The 13,970-nt window shown below is 48.5% G+C and overlaps 4 protein-coding genes across 4 annotated transcripts; 1 reads left to right on the forward strand and 3 right to left on the reverse strand.

Annotated features, from left to right (window-relative positions):
- Positions 1-1,505: 1,505 nt before the first annotated feature.
- Positions 1,506-2,735, forward strand: N7447_007397 (SGNH/GDSL hydrolase family protein; the record flags this gene model as incomplete). Its single annotated transcript, XM_057231659.1, has 4 exons — positions 1,506-1,615; positions 1,675-1,807; positions 1,867-2,006; positions 2,075-2,735. The coding sequence occupies 4 exons, from the start codon at positions 1,506-1,508 to the stop codon at positions 2,733-2,735; spliced, it is 1,044 nt and encodes a 347-aa protein (XP_057086749.1).
- Positions 2,736-3,177: 442 nt separating this feature from the next.
- Positions 3,178-5,784, reverse strand: N7447_007398 (DEAD-box ATP-dependent RNA helicase DBP2; the record flags this gene model as incomplete). The annotated part of the gene is made up of 6 exons (XM_057231660.1): positions 3,178-3,398; positions 3,457-3,585; positions 4,127-4,234; positions 4,295-5,263; positions 5,322-5,527; positions 5,732-5,784. The coding sequence occupies 6 exons, from the start codon at positions 5,782-5,784 to the stop codon at positions 3,178-3,180; spliced, it is 1,686 nt and encodes a 561-aa protein (XP_057086750.1).
- Positions 5,785-6,501: 717 nt separating this feature from the next.
- Positions 6,502-8,587, reverse strand: N7447_007399 (uncharacterized protein; the record flags this gene model as incomplete). The annotated part of the gene is made up of 9 exons (XM_057231661.1): positions 6,502-6,632; positions 6,690-6,905; positions 6,964-7,072; positions 7,131-7,196; positions 7,261-7,411; positions 7,471-8,015; positions 8,066-8,148; positions 8,206-8,387; positions 8,535-8,587. 9 exons carry the CDS (start codon positions 8,585-8,587, stop codon positions 6,502-6,504), a joined length of 1,536 nt encoding a protein of 511 aa, XP_057086751.1.
- A 280-nt stretch (positions 8,588-8,867) lies between these two features.
- On the reverse strand, positions 8,868-13,471 carry N7447_007400 (DNA-directed DNA polymerase alpha catalytic subunit POL1; the record flags this gene model as incomplete). Its single annotated transcript, XM_057231662.1, has 5 exons — positions 8,868-9,848; positions 9,902-10,642; positions 10,702-11,259; positions 11,308-13,026; positions 13,085-13,471. 5 exons carry the CDS (start codon positions 13,469-13,471, stop codon positions 8,868-8,870), a joined length of 4,386 nt encoding a protein of 1,461 aa, XP_057086752.1.
- Positions 13,472-13,970: the final 499 nt, after the last annotated feature.

Genomic DNA, 13,970 nt, shown 5'->3' on the forward strand with positions numbered 1-13,970 from the left:
AAATGTGCGATTGGTATGGTGGCGCTTTGAAGACGTGGGAGGCGCTTATGCACACTGCTTACACTTTTTAATGCTAGTCCGTTTCCCGCACTACTGCACCTCGCTGTCTTAGGCATCTCTCAAATCGTGTATTGCTCTTTCAAGTGTATTTTTTGTGCCGAGGGCTACTTCAAGATTAGATGGGCGTTGTATGCATGCACGCGCGGGATGTAAGTAAATGCTCCCGTACAGAGTACGGAGTACACGCATGGAGGTGTATGCAGGTCTCTGCTTTTGTGGGTTTCTAGGAATCTCATTTTTGGGTGTTATGGCCAAAGTCTTGGGGTGAATGCTGTCCTTCGGAAGGATGGGAAGTCGGTACTTGTGCCAACTCATCGCAAAAGATCCTGACATTGTTGTGCACGTGGCTCTATCTTTTTATATACCTTCCATCCTCGTACTAGTCCGGGAAGGTCTGTGTTTAACACGGAGAGATCTTGCAGTAAATCCGAACGGAAGTCACGACATTCAGGATGTATACAACCGTATACAAAAACCAACCTCAAAAAGAGCAATGGCCGGCCCCCACTGATCTCCCTGTAGGTTTATATATTTGTACTTCAGCTTGTCATGCCATGAAACGATAAAAAGGAACCCAAAAGGAACCCAAAACATAGCCTCCTTCTGGGTCTTTTAAGCATAAAGTTTGAATATCGCTATGCACGAGCGAAAATCCCGGCTGGTTTGAAATCGACCCCTAGTATGGTAGTATGCGTAAGGCTGGTCTCTAGTGTAGATTCTAGTGTAGATTCCAGGGACGATCACAGATCCATCACACACTTGTGTCAAATGAGGTAAGGTCGATGAGGCTGAGGCATCTAGTACTAGGTTTGTCGGCCCACCCCAGTAAGTACCTAAACTTGCTTTTTCTGTCTTCACTTGATCTCCCTTTTCTTGGAGTTCGTTTACCGCTGATAGGCGCTCTTCTTTGAACAACATATAGCAACAAGCGTTTTGTGGATAGTATCTGTGGCTATCATCTTCATGTTGGAAAGGACAATTATCCGAGGCGCTAGGGCTACTTGTTGCGCTAGTCAGTGTGCATATCTTCAGATATTAAAGAATGATTCATTTGAGAGTCTAATATGTGAGAGTTATATAATGAATCGAGTAGGTTGGTATATCTTTCTAACCAGGGGTTTTCATGCTATATATGTCATACTAAAAGCCAAGGAACATATTTGATGTCTTGCTCTGAGTACTACAAGTCCGAGATTGTTATTTTCCTTCTTTCCCTCAACAATTGACAGCAAAGTATTAATTTGAAAGACCTCGAGTAGAATAACTGATGGAAAAATATATCCCGTCAACTCTGCAGCATTACCCCGGACACCGACCATTTGCGGGGTTGGAAAGACTATATCGCCTACTGAGAGATCTATATATTTCGTATTACTAGAAGCATATCATGGTACCTAGATCATTCTACCTTCTTGTATGTCAGGTTTGCGAATTCAATTACCAAAATGCTTCTTCTGACGACATCCGTCCTCGCTATTGCCTCTGGCACTACTTTCGCTAGGGCAGGTCCCCTATCAAGACCAGCCAAGTTCGACTGGTCATCAACCAAGGCTCTGTAAGTAGATTGGGGCTTCCAGGCTTCTAGCTTGTGAGCATCACTAACCCTAGACCAAGAATCGCCTTCGGTGACTCCTACACTTATGTTCAAGGAACCCACGGGCACCAAAATTTTAGTTTCATTGGAGATCAATTCAACGTCGCCTATGATGCCGAAACTCTACTTTCCAACAAGATAGTCCAAAATCAGGTAAGCCTATCTTGCGATTGAATCAGACACAGAATTAGATATTAATTTTCTACACTTAGACCGCAACCGCAGAAGGTGGTCCTAACTGGGTCGAATATCTCACAAATTGCGGCGTCCATAAAGGCCTCACCTCACCACAACACTGCGAAAAGCAACTCTGGGACTTTGCATTCGCAGGCGCCGACATATCAACCGAGTAGTAAGCACACAAGCACAAAGACATCCCCACACATCCAGCACGAACAACCTCAACTAACCGAAACCAAGCACACCCCTTCACCACAACTTTACAGTTTCCCTAGTAGACCAAATAAACCAATTCAAACAATACGGCCACCCAGCCCTCCAACACAACCTACCAGGCTTCAAGCAAGACAAAACCCTAATCGCTCTCTGGATCGGCATCAACGACATAAACGACAGCGCCAAATACGCCGTCGACTTCCTAACCTTCTACAAAAATCTCACAGACACGCTCTTTACATCCGTAGAGACCCTCTACAGTCTAGGCTACAGAAGCTATCTCTTCATGAACCTGCCCCCTCTAGACCGTACGCCAGGAAACCAAGCAAAGAGCAACCCAAGTCCGAACGCCACACAGGTCGAGTGGTACAATGCCGCGCTGGCGGATCATGCGGCTGCATTTGCAGAAAAGCATAAGGAAGCCCAGGTTATGCTTTTTGATGCCCATGCAAGGCTGGGAGCTATGCTTGATGAGCCTCGCAAGTATGACATTGTGAATACGACGAATTTCTGTGCTGGGTATGATCAGCCGGATATTGCGGTTGAGTATGAAAAGTATGGGTGTCCGACGTCGTTGGAGCGGTATTTCTGGTTTAATTCAGGCCATATGACGAGCCATGTGCATGAGGTTTTGGCAGGGGAGGTAGAAATGTGGTTAAGGTATAGTTTGAAGGTTGGGGGATAGGCAATATACTCCATGTAGGCACCATTCTCAGGCTTATATCTATATCAATGGTTTTGGTGCTGAGTTGAGAATATTAAGCAAGCACTTGATGAAATATTAAAGAATAATCATTATTGCAGTGATCAGAGACTTCGCCTAACTCTCTGAAACATGGAACTTTTGAAACTAATCAACATGTATGGATTCGTCGTGAGAATTCAACCTCTAGAATCCCAGAGTTAATGAACAGAGTTAATGAACCAAGATCCGTGACCGTGAAAAATCCCTTGCATAGGGACGGAAGAAAAAAGAAAAAGTAAAAAACTATCTATGACATCAAAGATAACGCCGTCCTTCCCGAGTTACGCACGAAGTCAAAGAAAAGAGAAAAAAGTCTACCGGAATAGCACAATACAAGGCAAAGCCAAAGCGACTGACTGCACAGGGAGCAGTAGCGAGGCATCTACCAACGACGGTTACCGCCGACGGGAGCAGCGTTGGAGGCAGTGAAACCACCACCACCGCCACCGTAGCCACCACGTCCACGACCACCACCGCGTCCGCGGCCACCCCAGCGACCACCACCGCCGCCGCCGCCGTAGCGAACCATCTCGGCAAGACGGGGATCAATCTGCTGCTTAGCTTCAGTGAGGATAGTAACCAAGTCACGAGCCTGCTTAGAGTCTGGAGAAAAGAAGGTTAGTACGACTTGGTATGTTCAAGACGTGGATGGTAAACTTACTGTCAGTGGTGAAGAAGGTAATGGCGGTACCCTTGGCACCGGCACGAGCGGTACGACCAATACGGTGGACATAGTCCTCCGAGTTGTTGGGGTAGTCATAGTTGAGCACGTGAGTGATATCGCGCACATCTTTTCAAAAGGAATTTCGTTAGCAAATAGAACATTAGTGGGGATATGAGGAGTATGGCCATGAAGGACCCTTTCTCCGTCGTGCAGGACTTGATGCATCACTGCTCTCTTGATGGGTTTCTGTTAAGAAAATCCCAAGGGAAGCGAATCCATGGGATGGCGGGGTTATCGTGGTCCTAGAGCAACCTTGGAAATACAGCCTTCAACAGTTCAACAGTTCAAGAACAACGCTGTGTGAAAAAAACTTCGACTCTCATACGAGCCTGTCACACAAGAGATGGAGAATCAAAGTCAGGCTAGAATGCCTGCTGCTGTGCTGCACTGTGAGTCCAAGGTCCTCTTGGCATGTGAACCATTTAGGATGACCAGATACGCCTGGACGCGGCGTATACGTATACACCAACGTGCCTCGAGAGAGTTGAGCACCGTGCCATTGTATCACACAACGTCAACACGGGTGAGTGTTTTCAAGGGCCCCCTAAGGGGGGGGGGGACAAGAAGGGGGAAGGGAGGAGGGAAGGGGGATGTAGTTTGTTCATACCGATACCACGCGAGGCCACATCAGTGGCCACCATGATGGGGCTCTTGCCCTGCTTGAACTCGTTCAAGACCCAGTCACGCTCGTTCTGCTGCTTGTCACCGTGGATGGCTATGGAGAATACGTTAGTACCGTGCAAATGTGCCAATGGGGAACCCATGGAAAACTTACAAAGCGCAGGCCAGCCGTCCTGGCGGAGGAATCGGGTAATCTCATCTGCAACACGCTTAGTGCCAGTGAAAATGATGCACTTGTTAGAGCGGTCTTCCATGATCTTCTCAAGGTGCTTGATCATCTTGTCACGCTTCTCAAAGTCGGAGACGACCTCGACAATCTGTGTGATGCGGTGGTTGGCGGAGAGGTCGGTGGAACCAACGTTGACTTGGATGTAGTCGTTGAGGAAATCAGAAGCGAGCTGACGAACATCCTTGGGCCAGGTGGCGGACCACATGCAAGTCTGACGATCAGGACGAATCTGGCCGATGATCTTGCGAATTTGGGGCTCGAAACCCATGTCGAGCATGCGATCAGCCTCGTCAAGAACGAGGTAAGTGACACGACGAAGGTTGGTGCGACCAGCCTCGAGCATATCAATCAGACGGCCGGGAGTGGCAATGCAAACCTCAACACCGCGAGACAGGTCACGAATCTGAGGACCCTTGGGGACACCACCGTAGACACAGGTGTTGCGAATACGGGAGGACTTTCCGAACTTGGTAATCTCAGCCTGAATCTGGACAGCCAACTCACGAGTAGGAGCCAAAACAAGAACAATGGGACCATCGCCGGGGGCGAGGAGAGGCTGGGCGTTGATGTGAACAATAGCGGGGAGGCAGTAACTCAGAGTCTTGCCGGAACCAGTCTCGGCAATACCGACGACATCGCGACCGGAGAGGGCCATGGGCCAACCCTGGGACTGAATAGCAGTAGGAGCGTCGAAGCCCTGGGCCTTAACCTCAGACAAAACGTAGGCAGGGAAACCAGCCTCGTCAAAGGTCTGGACGGGGCGAGGCACGTTGGTACCCTGAATGGCCATCTCCTTCTCCTTGCGGAAAGCCTGAACATCTTCCTCGGAGCGCGCAGTCACATCGGGGTGCTCCTTGTAGAACGACTTCTCGAACTTGGGCATGGTGCTGGGATCTAAATGGAATCAAAGTTAGTATCGCGCGAATAAACATGTTCGTTGGAATGAACTTACCCCAGTCCTGAGTCTTCAGGCCGGCGCCGAGGTTGTTCATACGATCACCACCGGCAGCACCACCACCGTAACCACCACCACCACCACCACCGTAGCCGCCGCCGCCACCGTAACCACCTCCACGGCCGCCGCCGTAACCACCGCCGCCGCTGTAACCACCACCGGAGCCACCGTTAGAGTAGCCGCCGCTGTCACCTCCGCGGGAGCTAGAATATGAAAGTTAGCACAAATTATTCTTCCGGTGTGCGGGTCTGTTTAGTGTTGGATAATCAAGCCAGGACTGAGATGAACAGATTCAGAATCCAAGGCCCAACGCCATCACAAACAGCTGCAGGCTCGAGGATTTTGCCAGCAAGCCATGCGTTTGATGAAGATAGGCAAAGACAAAGTCTCTGCGAGAATGAACTTACCGGTAGGAGTCACCACCGCCGCCACCGCGAGAGTAGCCACCTCCGTAAGACATAATGTAAGTCTGCGAAAGTGTTTTGAGAAAGGGGTATTAGAAAAGAGGAATAGAGAACAGGGATAGAGAGAGAAGAGAAAGTTGAAAGGTGAGAAAAGGCGGGAACTTTGAAAGAAAAGGGAAGGAGAAAAAAAAAAATAAAAAGCCAGGGGAGGCGCGATAAAAATTAGATTAGGCTTAGCTCTCTTTGTATTTTCTCTGTCACATGACCAGGTCTGGATCAGGTACCTTTCAGACCGCCTGCCTAAGTAAGCTTGATCGCCACTCGCCGCTTTCATTCTTCTCTATCTTGCTTTTTGATTGGTCGCCTCTTATCAGCCTCAGGCAGAAATCTGGGAAATTTTAGGAAATTTTTAGATTTGCGCCATGCATCGATGGTCCATGGATATAAAAGAGGCAAAGATGAGATCTCGATGTGAAGGAGTGGCGATTTAGAGGGCGCAGTAGTAGATTATCTAGAAGCCAATGGAGAGAGTGGCAAATCTGTACTTTGGGGCCATTCAACAAACTCAATCAGAATGTCCATGTGTACGTGAATTATCATGGATCATTCTGGAAACAGATTGATGACGTTGAAGGCGGTTCTTTCTTTATACCAAGGTACATGTTGCCGTAGAAGCAATTCAAACCATACCAAGTTATACTCTCTAGGTTTCGTAAGCGTAATTCTAAGATCAAAGGAACAACCCTTTCGATGAGACTAGTGTATATAAAAATCTAACATCTTTCCTTACCCCCGAGGCCCATATCCCAGAAACGAATCTCTAATTCCGTAGCCCGAACAAAGATCTTAATCAGTTCTTCCATGCGGCTAGGGGACACATGCTGCATGTGATCCTCCAGCAATGCTACGATATGACATGAATCAGTTAGATCTTCCACTTGCAGTTGATGATTTGACTTACCTGAACCCAGTCGTACAGCCTCAGTGTAGTCGTCGGCAACATAGTTCTCGATCCATTTCCAGTAGGGGTTCCCCTCTCGAACGGCATTTTCTCCCGTATGCAGCCGTCTTGCAATGGCTCCATATCCGATCAAGCATGGTGCAAGGGCCATTTGGAGGGCTAGCCAGTCTTCCGATTGGCCTACGTCCAAAATGTATCGGCTGTATGCGGTGCAAGCTATGCATATCGAAATTAGCACATCTGTCGAGTATATAAAGAAACACGACCGGCTTACCGATGGTTTCGGGTGTATCTTCCATCTCCTGCTTGGAAAAGCCAAAGGAGGCACAGTAGTCGGTGTGCAATGCCATTTCCCGCTGGATGTGGAGGACAATCTGGGCAGACTGGATTGATCGTGTTAGATTGTCATTGAAAACGAGCATGGTGAGTATGGACACTTACCGCTGCTATTGAATCCATGGTCTTGGCCTTGTATGATGCAAGTGCATTGCTTCGGGCAAATTGTACCTATATATTGAAATTTGGTAAGTTGAATGTTTTCTCCTAACTGCCTTGAAGATAGCTGTCTCACCAGGTAGAGATAATCTTGCACAAGGTACGCCTTGAAACGTTCAATAGGCAGCGTACCCTGGCCCATGCCTTCGACAAACTCATGGTGCGTGAACTGCTGCCATACTTGCTGCACGTCTTGGCGGTCTAAGATGTACTCAATGAATCGGCCGCTAAATAACATAACATCAGGACGAAGAAAATCAAAAGATGTAGGAGATGGGTCACATACGGCGCAAAGGGCATAGTGTAAGTGGAGTGGAAATGATTGATTGGCCCACTCCCTTTACCTAGGTCAATACTTGTCTTGATTCCTATCTCAACAAATCGCACGGCGCTCCGGACCGCTCTGATTATGTCCTTGCCCGAAGCCAAGTTTGCAGCAATTGCCGAAGCAAGTGAGCAGCCCGTGCCGTGGGTATTCTTGGATATCAAAAACTCTGTCTCGAACAAGGTGGCTGTCGTCCCATCAAAGAGGATATCCACCACCAAGGTTCCTTCTTTCGGGTCTTGAGATGTTTTGTGGTCTTTCGTCAAAGGAAGGTGACCTCCTTTGAGGAGGACCGCCTTGGGGCCCAATGAGCAAATCTTCTTAGCAAGCTCAACCATTCCCTCTAGATCTTTCGGCTCGGGGGTCTCTGTCCCAGCATCTTTCAATAAGAGAAGAGCTTCGGGGATGTTTGGTGTCAGGATTGTGGTCAAAGGAAGTAACTTTGTGCGTAATTCCTTGACTGCTTTTTCGGGTAGCAACTGGGAGCCACTAGTGGAAACCATAACCTGTTGATGCTTGTTAGAGTGACAATTTAACAGCAGGACATTGAGCATACCGGATCTAGAACGACTACAGGGACTTTGTGAGCTTGTAGTGTCTCGGCGATGACATCGATGGTTTCAGCAGATGAGAGCATGCCTAAAGGGACATCAGTTCTATATAAAAAGGACGAATCATGAAATGTAAATGATTTACCCAGTTTTACTACATCGGCACCGACATCTTCTAGTCCAGCATTGATCTGCTTTCTCACAAATTCCGAGGGCACGACAAATATGTCTTGCACGCCAAGTGTATTTTGTGCCGTCAACCCAGTGGTGGCAGTGAGAGCATAACATCCATGTGCCGCAAGGACTCTTTGGTCAGCCTCAAGACCTCTAGAATGTGTTAGAGCTTTTCTTAACCATGATGTACCGTAAATACCAGGGATACAAGGTCAATCATCGCTTTGAGATAAGTTGACGGGGTACGGCTTTTTTTTTTTTTCCCCTAGCCGGTTTTGCGGGAGAGACATTTAGACTTACGCTCCACCTGAGCTGTCTGATCCTGCAATGACCAGAACTCTTTTAACAGACATGATTGAAATAACCAATCAGAAAATGAGCAGGGATATCTGCTCTGCACTAGCGATCAAACTGAAGTGAAGAATGACGGGGTGGGGATGGTCGGAGAATTGGGGGGGTTGTGATAAGAGATAAGACAGATCTTGATATACTGTAGACTAACATCCATCCACTCGAGAACACTAGAAAACCTTGAAATATGCAATTCGATTTGATTATGACCATGCTAACTTTCCCAGACCCCAATATCCCTAGGTATTTACAAACATCCAAAATCATACGCCACCGGGTCATCTATTGTAACATGAAGCGGAAGAGACCATCCATCTCAACCCATTGGCGACCACACTTCTTCAAGTAGCTGTCGACCACCCCCTTGATTGTACCGAATCTTGTGCGATTGAACTCGGCAAGGGCGGCAACACTGTCCTTCTTTTCTCCCGTCTCTTTCTCGGCAGCGACCTTGGCTTTCTCAACATCCCAGAGACCAGCGAAGTATAGGAGCTGGTTGTATATCGCCTTCTCGGAGTACTCGTACGACATGCGGCCTAGACAGCCTTCGGCACGACCTCGGGGACCCAAGCAGCGGTGCCCATAAACGCTGATTTGCCGTGTGCGGTTGCCGCACGATGAATCGTCACATACCAGCCAGCCTTCGTAGTATCGCGAGGTCTGTTCGCGGATCTGGTTCTCTAGTTGCGCGACAATTGTCATGACTGAGAAAGGTTTCTGGCAGCTCTGATTCGGGCAAACGATTCCGTGAGCAGTGCACATGTGCGATGAAGTCACCAGACCCTCATACACAGACTGTTCTTTGCAGTATCGGCATCTTAGCGACAGTCGCGTGGAATTGGCAAACCGAACCGAGTCCGGGATCTGAGACTCGAGCGGGGTGACTTCGGCGTTTTGTTGACTGCTAGAGCTAGAGGTATTGATCTGATATCTGCGAGTATCAAGACCCAAGCACTCAGCGAGACGGACGGCATCGGTGCCGGGAATCGGGGCACAGAGACGCTCGATGGGAGGGAAGATCTGCTTCAGAATGTAGAACTCAACATCTGGCTTGAGCCCCGAATTGGGCTTCAGCACATCCTGTGGGCTGTATGATCGCTTCGCAGGAGGCAGAGATGAGGTTTCCGAGTCTCCGTTGGTTACAATATATGAGATAACGTCGTTCGGTCTGACTGTCTTGCCTCGGGCAATTTCGCGGAGACCCACTTGTGCCGGTGGCATGCTCTCTTTATTAGGGTACTCCTGGGGTCGCTTTGAGAGTTTCTGATAAAGAGTTAGCAAAGTGATCCGGAAAAATTCTCGGGTATGTCACATACGGTGTAGATCACGTATTTCTGCACAGGGATTGTGTATTCCTTCATCCTCTCTGCAAGCTCACGCAAGTACTCGTGAATCTTGTTGAGCACGACTTCCTGATCTTCACCGGACAGAATTTCGTTGAGTAGCTTTGATGATACCTCCTTTGAGAGGGCGCAGTATTCACGACGCTTCATGTCAAGGCCCTTGACCTCAAGTTTCTCTACGTACTTGCCATCTATCTCGGTGAGGTTGACAGCAGCGTACTTCTTCTTGGCATGCAGTAGAAGTCGACGGAAGATATTGTCGATATCGATTTCTAGAAGCCGGTAACGCTCGTTGACCGATTTCTTGAACTCTTCACCAACCTTGATGGCGTCGCTCATATTGTCCATATTCGTATTGATCATGACCGAATCAGTGTCACCGTAAATGACTCGCAATTGCTGACTTTCGGCCAATTCCTTGGTGTTTCTCAGAATCTCCCGTCCCTTGAAGGTGGTGAGCATTGCCAACGGTCGAGCATAGAAGCGACTCTGCGTGTATCCCAAGCATCCGTACATGGAATTGGCAGTCAGCTTCAAGGCCAATTGTTTCGTGTCCCATAGGGCCAGTTGTTCGGGGGTGGCACGCTTGTCTTTCATTAACTTCTTCACTTCGCGTCGACGACTGACCAATGTCGCGATCAGCCGAGGTAGAACACCCTGTTCTTGGTCAGAGGAGGGGATATCTGGCACTTTTTCTTCATTCTCATTCTCGGCCTAGTTGCATATATTAGAACAAACGAACGAGACGAGGGCTTTGCTTGGGCCAATTTTACCGTAGCTGTTCGGTCCACTGTTGTGAAGCAAATGTTGTATTCCTGGATGATACTAGGGTACAGACTGTTGAAGTCCATGACAAGGACGAAGCGGTCGTAAAGACCCTTCTCAGGCTCAAAAACAAGACCACCCTTGAATTTGTCCTTCTTTTTCTTGTCGACCGTCTCGTCATCGTCGCCATCTTGCATTTTCTCCTCTGCCTTCTGAAGACGAGAAGAGTACTTGTCTGGACAAATGTATTTGTTGCGATGGAACTCATGCAGCAGAATATACTCGTTTCGCTCGGCACGCGTACCGCTAAGTGTGCGTGCCCACGAATTACCAGCGGTATTGGTCAAGACCTTTGTAAGCGGGAGCATCTGAAGACGCAGAACCAATGCCGCAATGAAGTATGTATCTGTATCACAATGATTGACAAAGTTCATGAGACCTTTTTTGGTGGTTGCCCAGGTTTTCAATGCCGCTTCAGAATCTAGTTCCTGGCGGACATTGCCTTGACCGAGGTAGAGTTGGCACATCTCAGTCAAACTCCATGATTGACATTTCATCATAAGAGACTAGTTGCTGTCAGTATTGTCATATACCCACTTTGAGGAAAACATTACCTTGCCCATGTCGTTCGCAACATCGCACATCAATCTTCCAGCAATCAGCTGCCTTTCGGCAAAAAAGTTGCCACCCTTGTTGAAATTCTTAGGCCAATCTCCACGCCTGAGTCGGCCAATACGATGCCAGCCAGGTGTCTTCTTTTCACGCATCCGGCTGAGTAAAATGCCCAGGTCGACATCCTGCAACTGATGGCCCATGATCACATCGGGGTCCATCTTCTCGAACATAGCCAGGAACTTGCTGAGCAAGAACTGTTCGCTTTTTGCGAGCATAATAGTCCCCGGTTGGCTTTCTGCTTCGGCTTCGAAATGCATTGGGTATGATGTACCAGCAGGGCGCATGACGGTGAATGTCTTGCACGGAAGCTTCTCTGGAGGTGTGGTATCAGTTAGAGAAACGTCTTCATATACTCGGGCACTCGCTATGAGAATCTCCTGCTTGTTCTCCTTGACATTGAGCTGGGTACGGAAAGAGAGACTCATTAAGGTCAAGGGGGGAGTGTCCAGGTTCTCGGAATCTGGGACGAGGCTGATGAGTGCTGGTTTGGCGGCCTGGCATTCGAACTTGCACCAGGATGCGTTGGTTACTGCAGCAAAGTCGGCCTGGTCGATCTTGAGCCAGCAAGGGCCCATTATATTTTTCCAGAGAACAAACTGTTCAAATAGGGAGGTATTGGTGCCGAAAACGTGCGAGAAAGTCTCTCCCTTGGTTTCCATTGGCAATGCGGCCTTATCGTAAGGGTAGAGTAATTTCAGATACTCTGCCTCCTTTGGGACCCCGGGCATTTCAAATGCGTACTTCCGTTCGCATGGTTTCATCTTGTGCATGCCGACCTTAAGTCTCGACATCATATCATCGACCTCCGAGTATACATCTTGCATGCCAACCTCCTCTTCAGTCGCTCGTCCCTGCTTGTATCGATATTCACGCGGAAGGAAATAGAGTTTTCGCAAGATATTGTCGATCTTAACGAATGCACTAGTGTAGGATCCATTCTGCTTGTTCTTCACTTTTCCGAACAGACAAAGACTGCCGTTGACTTCCGTATAGTCCAGCCAGAATATGCGCAGACTACCGTCCTCTTCGACAACATCTTGGGCGCGCAGTTTCCCAAATGATCGCATTTCAGGGGCTGGACTGCTGAGAACGTTCAGCTTGCTCCTCACGTCATTCCAAGAAGCATCCATTATTTCTGGCATTGACTTGACTGGGGACGAGCTTGCTGGTGTAGGAGCAATGTCATGCTTGATCTTCGGGGGTGGCCGACTGCCCGTCATGTTGATGGTTTTCGTTTTGAGACCAGAGTCTCCAGTGACTTCTGCAACGTCCATGAGGTCAACGTCGTCGTCTTCTGGCTCTTCAGCCTTGACCGGTACAGTATTCCTCCGCTCCACTGCCTTGCTAATTGGAGATGAGGGCAAGATATCGCTCATGGGAACATCATCATCATCCGGCATCGGTAGAGGGCCGTCGTCGAGATCGTCAGAGTGGAGTGCATGGTCCTTCATTGGCGAGCTTGGCATGCTATTTTCGTCTCTTGTGTGAAGCTTCTCGCGGCGACGCTTCTCGGACAATGGCGGGGAGAGAACGCGAACTTTGCGTCGGGCCTCTGACTTGACGATGTTTCGTGTCGGGGCGTGGTTCGATACAACGTTGGTGTCGACTTCTCCGAGGAGATCGGCCATAAATGCATCGTCCTCGGCAGTAGCAGCAGGCTTGTAAAACCGACTGTCAGCATAAGGGGGTTGAATTCCGTGAGCAAAAAGCACTCACCTTGGGCTTGGGAGCAGAAGCCGCAGCCTGTCCTTTGTTGAAGTACTTGGATATGCCATTGTTTATTTTTTCCTTTCGCTGTTGTTCCTCTTCCCTCTTTCGTTTGGCAGCCTTGCCTCGTGCGGGTAGTTCGTCACTTTCGTCGCTGTCATATTCTGCTGTCTGTTCGTTCCATACCTCGCGGCCATCGTCCGCGTAACCGGCACCGTTATCATCGACGACGAAATCATCCTGATCAAGACGATTTCGGATAACCTTTTTGTAGCTGTCGTCATCAACCTCATCGTAGATGTCGCCCTGGTCCTCGACCTCATATGTGGAAATTCGTTTCTTTCCTGAGGCACGGAGGGCCCTTAGCTCGGCCAATCTTTCGCGAGCCGTAGGCATTATGGATTGTTCAGAGATCACTACCCATTAAATAGAGTTGAGTGTGAAAGAAGAATAGATCGGATTGACTGTTGTTGCGGGGGTGAGGAGGATGAAAGGATATCGCGCAATTCATCCAGGCACGCGAACACCACGCGTCGGGTCGCGTTGGTCCCAGTGAGATTATGTCAGCAGTGGAAGTGCTTTAGTGCTTTCTGCCTCAGGCAAATTTAAGTGAAGTCGAGGTCAAATACAATAATTATGTCAGCCAGTTAATAGATGGAGGCCTCAGGCAAGTATATCCGTGAATACCCGAGTATACCCAAACATACCCGTCCTGAGATCAGGCGATCATATCGTGCCCTAACATCCAACTCTATAAAATATACATATGTACACATAGTTAATGATCCTCACAAGACGGGCTCTAATATCATGATTCAGTCACTTTGCATCTACAGATATAGTGCTTCAACATCAGCATATGCAATGCAAACGAAGATTCTACTTGTGTAATATG

Source organism: Penicillium robsamsonii, assembly GCF_028829455.1.
Source record: "Penicillium robsamsonii strain IBT 29466 chromosome Unknown utg000003l_segment0_segment0, whole genome shotgun sequence".
NCBI classification, from domain to species: Eukaryota; Fungi; Ascomycota; class Eurotiomycetes; order Eurotiales; family Aspergillaceae; genus Penicillium; species Penicillium robsamsonii.